We start from the raw sequence: 7,366 nt of genomic DNA, 5'->3' as shown, positions 1-7,366 counted from the left end.
ATTCACTCCATCACTGTCTTGCCAGAAGGGTGCTTTACACTACAGTTTTTAAACTGCAACATTAACACCCCTCCTTCAGAGTGCAGGCACTGTACTTCCCATCTCCAGGACTCAAGTCCGGCCTGCCGGTTTCCCTGAATCCCTTCATAAATGTTACTTTGCTCACACTCCAACAGCACGTCAAGTATTAAAAACCATTTGTCTCCATTCACTCCTATCAAACACGCTCACGCATGCCTCCTGGAAGTCCAAGCCCCTCGCACACAAAACCTCCTTTACCCCCTCCCTCCAACCCTTCCTAGGCCGACCCCTACCCCGCCTTCCTTCCACTACAGACTGATACACTCTTGAAGTCATTCTGTTTCGCTCCATTCTCTCTACATGTCCGAACCACCTCAACAACCCTTCCTCAGCCCTCTGGACAACAGTTTTGGTAATCCCGCACCTCCTCCTAACTTCCAAACTACGAATTCTCTGCATTATATTCACACCACACATTGCCCTCAGACATGACATCTCCACTGCCTCCAGCCTTCTCCTCGCTGCAACATTCATCACCCACGCTTCACACCCATATAAGAGCGTTGGTAAAACTATACTCTCATACATTCCCCTCTTTGCCTCCAAGGACAAAGTTCTTTGTCTCCACAGACTCCTAAGTGCACCACTCACTCTTTTTCCCTCATCAATTCTATGATTCACCTCATCTCCTTGCCAAGTTATCCACTTAAATAAATGGTATTAGATACTTAAGCTGACTGACTTATTTTTTATTTACAAGTGTTAAATATATTGGACTAAGAACTAAATGAGGCCATAAAATTCAGATTAAATTCCATGTGACTGTATTTTTTTCTATGTCATTTAAATAAATTTTGCACATGACCTCTGAGCAAAAGTTACCATTACAGTGGATCCCCAACTTACGAACAGCTCCCAACTCGAACAATTATGTAAGTGTATTTTTGTAAGTGCTTTTGTAAGTGTGTTTTTGAGGGTCTGAAATGGATTAATCTAATTTACAATATTCCTTATGGGAGCAAATTCGTTCAGTAATGGCACCTGAACAGCCTTCTGGAACGAATTAATATCGTAAGTCGGGGGTCCACTGTATTTAGTTTTACTGATTCATCTCTTACAATGAATTGCTTTCCTGATAAATATTCATATTTTCTAATTCAAAATAAAACATTCATCCACAGAAATAAAAAAAAATATGAAAACATTGACAACCTCTCCATTCATGTGGAGATCTAGATTTAAATTTTTTATTTTGACAAATTACATGGTTGTACAGTGGAATATAATAGTTTGGTGTATATGCCAAAAGCCCCTCTGTATGCTGAGCATTTTGGGCAAACTTAAAGATTAACTTAAGACTAGTAAGGAATAATACATAATTTATATGGTCATTAGATGAGTTTGAGTGAGTACAGGAAAATTTAATATTATATCAGGTGATGCTATATGAAAATGAGACTTTTTAAACTATTGAATTAGTTAATAAAGATTACAGTATTACAGCGCAACAATTTAAAACAATTTACAATATGATGTATTACAGTTGTATTTAAAACAGTAAGTGGCTGAGCATTTATCAATACAATATGAGTAGCTTTTGAGAAACTGGTAGTGGTTAGGTATGGTTTGACTGGTTAATTTTGGGTAATGAGGTGATTTCTTATTTGGGTCTTAAACTGATTTGCAGTCAGGTTGATAATAGGGCAGCACACCAAACACAAAGTGAAATGCATTTTTTTTTTTAACACACTGGCCGTATCCCATTGAGCCAGGGTGACCTAAAAAGAAAACGAATGTTTTTCTTTTTACATTCAGTAATTGATGCAGGAGGGAGCGTTACTAACCCCTCATACCTGGCATTTTAGTTGCCTCTTTTACAGCACCAAAATGCAAATGTAGGTACACATATATAATGATCAACTTCTTTCAACAAACCGGCTATATCCTACCAAGGCAGGGTGGCCTAAAAAGAAAAACAAAATGTTCTCTTTTTAAATTTAGTAACGTATACAGGAGAAGGGGTTACTAGCCCCTTGCTCCCAGCATTTTAGTCGCCTCTTACGACATGCATGGCTTACGGAGGAAGGATTATGCTCCACTTCCCCATGGAGATAGTGACCAATACTGAAACAAAAAATAAAAGTGAGAAACAACCAGAATATTTATACAGATAATGATTAAATTAATAAATTAATTTTTATAACACACCAACCATCTCCCACTAAGGTAAGGTTCTTCTACTTCTTTCAACAAACTGACTGTATCTCACCGAGGCAGGGTGGCCCAAGAAGAAAAACAAAAGTTTCTCCTTTTAAATTTTAATCGTTTCTTACATGTATGGCTTACAGAGGAAGAATTAAAGTAAGGTTATTTTTAATTTATTTTATTAACACATTGGCCGATTCCCACCAGGGCAGGGTGGCCCGAAAAAGAGGGGTGCTTTACACTACAGTTATAAAACTGCAACATTAACACCCCTGCTTCAGAGTGCAGACACTGTACTTCCCATCTCCAGGACTCAAGTCCGGCCTGCCGGTTTCCCTGAATCCCTTCATAAATGTTACTTTGCTCACACTCCAACAGCACGTCAAGTATTAAAAACCATTTGTCTTCATTCACTCCTATCAAATACGCTCATGCACGCTTGCCAGAAGTCCAAGCCCCTCGCACACAAAACCTCCTGTACCCCTTCCCTCCAACCCTTCCTAGGCCGACCACTACCCCACCTTCCCTCCACAACAGATTTATACACTCTCCAAGTCATTCTGTTTTGTTCCATTCTCTCTACATGTCCAAACCACCTCAACAACCCCTCCTCAGCCCTCTGGATAATAGTTTTGGTAATCCTACACCTTCTCCTAATCTCCAAACTACGAATTCTTTGCATTATATTCACACCACACATTGCCCTCAGACATGGCATTTCCACTGCCTCCAGCCTTCTCCTCATTCCAATATTCATCACCCATGCTTCACACCCATACAAGAGTGTTGGTACAACTATACTCTCATATATTCCCCTCTTTACTTCCACGGACAAAGTTCTTTGTCTCCATAGACTCCTAAGTGCACCACTCACCCTTTTCCCCTCATCAATTCTGTGATTCACCTCATCCTTCATAGACCCATCTGCTGACACGTCCACTCCCAAATATCTGAATACATTCACCTCCTCCACTCTCTCCCTCCAATCTGATATCCAATCTTTCGTCACCTAATCTTTTTATCCTCATGACCTTACTCTTTCCTATATTCACTTTTAATTTTCTTCTTTTACATACCCTACCAAATTCATCCACCAACCTCTGCAACTTCTCTTCAGAATCTCCCAAAAGCACCGCGTCATCAGCAAAGAGCAACTGTGACAGCTCCCACTTTGTGTTTGATTCTTTATCTTTTGACTCCACACCTCTTGCCAAGACCCTAGCATTCACTTCTCTCACAACCCCATCTAGAAATATATTGAACAACCATGGTGACTTCACACATCCTTGTCTAGGCCTACTTTTATTGGGAAATAATCTCCCTCTCTAACCTGAGCCTTGCTATCCTTGCAAAAACTCTTCACCGCTTTCAGTAACCTACCTCCTATACCATACACCTGCAACATCTGCCACATTGCCCCCCTATCCACCCTGTCATATGCCTTTTCCAAATCCATAAATGCCACAAAAACCTCTTTACCCTTATCTAGATACCGTTCACCTATATGTTTCACTGTAAACACTTGGTCTACACACCCCCTACCTTTCCTAAAGCCTCCTTGTTCATCTGCTATCCTACTCTCTGTCTTACTCTTTATTCTTTGAATAATAACTCTACCATACACTTTACCAGGTATACTTAACAGACTTATTCCCCTATAATTTTTGCACTCTCTTTTATCCCTTTTGCCTTATTACAAAGGAACTATGCATGCTCTCTGCCAATCCCTAGGTACCTTACCCTCTTATATACATTTATTAAATAATAGCACCAACCACTTCAAAACTATATCCTCTCCTGCTTTTAACATTTCTATCTTTATCTCATCAATCGCAGCTGCCTTACCCCCCTTTCATTCTACCCACTGCCTCACGAACTTCCCCCACACTCACAACTGGCTCTTCCTCACTCCTACAAGATGTTATTCCTCCTTGCCCTATACATGAAATCACAGCTTCCCTATCTTCGTCAACATTTAACAATTCCTCAAAATACTCCCTCTATCTTCCCGATACCTCTAACTCTCCATTTAATAACTCTCCTTTCCTATATTTAACTGTCAAATCCATTTGTTCCCTAGGCTTTCTCAGCTTATTAATCTCACTCCAAAACTTTTTCTTATTTTCAACAAAATTTGTTGATAACATCTCACCCACTCTCTCATTTGCTCTCTTTTTACTTTGGTTCACCACTCTCTTAACCTCTCTTTTTCTCTCAATATACTCTTCGCTCCTTGCATCGCTTCTACTTTTTAAAAATCTCTCATATGCTAACTTTTTCTCCCTTACTACTCTCTTTACAACATCATTCCACCAATCGCTCTTCTGGTAAGGTTACCAGAAAAAAAATGGGAAACACATTCACCACCATTCATTCAATAGCTGTCATACCAAAAGTGTGAAAACATCACAGCATATGATATTAAATATTTGATACTTACTGATGACTGTGATCTTCAGTAAATGAATAAACTTTAATATAAGATATAGTATTTATTGGCTACTGTGATTATCATTGTACCTGACAATGCATATAACACTCAGTTTAACATTACACAGAAGAATTAGACTGCAAAGAATTACCATCATCAAAGACATACTATGAGGTTGGAAAGGGAAATGATGTAAAAAATATTTAATATATCAGCACCTTAAAACAACAATGTGAGCATGATAGGGCGACACATTCACATTACTCAGTATTTACTAGTACAATGGACCCCCGCATAACGATCACCTCCGAATGCGACCAATTATGTAAGTGCATTTATGTAAGTGCGTTTGTACGTGTATGTTTGGGGGTCTGAAATGGACTAATCTACTTCACAACATTCCTTATGGGAACAAATTCGGTCAGTACTGGCACCTGAACATACTTCTGGAGTGAAAAAATATCGTTAACCAGGGGTCCACTGTATACAGGAAGAAACTCTAAATACAGTGGAATCTTGACTTACGAGTTTAATCTGTTCCAGGAGCTAGCTCGTAACTCAATTTACTCGTATATCAAATCAATTTTCCTCATTTAAATTACAATAATTCAAAAGCCATTAATCTGTTCTTGCACTCTGGAGACAAGACAAAATACTTGAATATGACACTAATATCAACTGTATGGATTACTTATCTATCACAATTCATCTAATATGAAAAATAAACAATATAATTAACACAGAAACATGATATATACTCTAGAATGAATAAAATAGGCCATAATATGGTGGCTGAGGCAGCGGTGGAAGCGTCCACCATTTCCTGTCTAACTTTGATTTATGTATCTTCCTATGCTCTTATTGTAAGAGAAAATGAAGTATTTGTGAGGCTAATTGCAGAAATATAGTACAGTGGACCCCCGGTTAACGATATTTTTTCATTCCAGAAGTATGTTCAAGTGCCAGTACTGACCGAATTTGTTCCCATAAGGAATACTGTGAAGTAGATTAGTCCATTTCAGACCCCCAAACATACACGTAAAAAACGCACTTACATTCAAATTCAAATTCAAAGTTTATTCTCTATAAAGATTACAATGTTGAATTTACAGAATTTGGTTGTTGTGTGGTTTACATGTAGTTAAATAATGATTACAGAGTGTACCACTAGAACGCCTAGCATGGCTAGGCATAAATACACTTACATAATTGGTCGCATTGGGAGGTGATCGTTAAGAGGGGGTCCACTGTATATAAAAGCATAATAAATCATAATACACTACAGAATGTAAAGAAATCTCAAACTGTTTATATAAAGTGACTATCATAATAATAATTATTATTATTATAATAACAAACGCCACCAGCTCGGTGCACTGTTTACCTCGCTGTGAGAGCAGTTCTCTCATGCTTTGCTTACATTTTTGACAGTCATTTGGCCAAATTTCGTTTTTCTAAGCATGGGTCCTAAGAAAGTAAGTGTAAAGGACAATGCTGAGAAGAAAAAGAGGATGATTTCCATGGAATTAAAGCACGAAATCATAGATAAACAAGCGAGGTCTCCAGGTTTTGCATTGATGGGGAAACAGGGGGAGCTGGCTCTGGGGAAGCAGGGGGAGCTGGCTCTGGGGAAGCAGGGGGAGCTGGCTCTGGGGAAGCAGGGGGAGCTGGCTCATAACTCAGAGGAAAAAATTAACCCAGGGACAGCTCATATCTCAAAAAACTTGTACATTAGGACACTTGTAAGACAAGGTTCCATTGTACATTGTAGATTATTTAAACCTGCTGGGGAAAAAGCAAACACATTTTAATGGAATCAACATGTGTTGCAATATACTACCTTAGGCAAGGAAAAAGCAAAATACAAAAAATTAACTAGATTATAATAAAGTTAACTATGATAATCTTTGACAGTATTTTAGAAAAACAAAATACAGTGGACCCTCGGTTTTCGTGTTTAATCTGTTCCAGAGCAATCGGCGAAAACTGAAATCAGCCAAAACTGAAGCCATTTTCCCCATAAGAAATAATGTAAATCGAATTAATCCATTCTAGACACCCAGAAGTATCAACAAAAACAAATTTTTTTACTCTAAAGATAGATTTACATGCACAAAAGAATGAACATTCCACATAACACTTACCTTTATTGAAGGCTGTTGTTGATGGATGGAAGACAGGGAGGAGGAAAGGGAAGAGAGGTTATTGTTTGCAAGGGGAATCCCCCTCTATAATGACTTCAGGTAACAAGTTGCTCTCTGGGGTTACTTCCTTTCTTTGTTTTTTAATGTCACTAGGACCAGCTTGAGAGTCACTGGACCCCTGTCACACAAAATATCTGTCTAGATAGGTCTGTTTTGGGAGTCTCTTTAAAATTTCCCTAAAATGGGACATAGCATTGTCATTGTAAAAGTCTCCAGCACAGACTGCAATAACTTTCATAAATGCAATAGCTCCATAAATGACTGCACCCTAGTCCACACTGCACAAATCTCCTTAATCTCTGAAGGCACCTGCTTCCATTTCTCTTCCTCCTCCTCTGTAGCAATTTCCTGTGCCGTGGTCTGTTGCTGTTGCAGATGAAGCTCTTGCAGCTCATCAGTGGTTAGCTCTTGATTGTGGTCCTCCACAAACTCTTCCACATCTTGACCACCCACATCCAACCCAATGTAATTTCCCAATGCCACAATTGATTGCACAACAGGTGTA

At 38.9% G+C, this 7,366-nt stretch overlaps 1 protein-coding gene across 3 annotated transcripts in view; it reads right to left on the bottom strand.

Moving 5' to 3' along the window:
- Window positions 1–1,254: 1,254 nt before the first annotated feature.
- The window catches only part of LOC128684200 (galactokinase), a 98,340-nt gene continuing 92,228 nt past the window's right edge, over window positions 1,255–7,366 (bottom strand). For all 3 annotated transcript variants that reach the window (XM_070094634.1, XM_070094630.1, XM_053770357.2), the window contains exon 10: window positions 1,255–2,145. In XM_070094634.1, the coding sequence (XP_069950735.1) occupies window positions 2,096–2,145 (50 nt within the window). In that variant the 3' untranslated portion in view covers window positions 1,255–2,095. The remainder of the gene's footprint in view (window positions 2,146–7,366) is intronic.

The sequence above is a fragment of the Cherax quadricarinatus genome, chromosome 4, assembly GCF_038502225.1.
Source record: "Cherax quadricarinatus isolate ZL_2023a chromosome 4, ASM3850222v1, whole genome shotgun sequence".
NCBI classification, from domain to species: Eukaryota; Metazoa; Arthropoda; class Malacostraca; order Decapoda; family Parastacidae; genus Cherax; species Cherax quadricarinatus.
The sequence above is the reverse complement of the archived record's forward strand: the minus strand, read 5'-3'. Positions and strand labels throughout refer to the sequence as shown.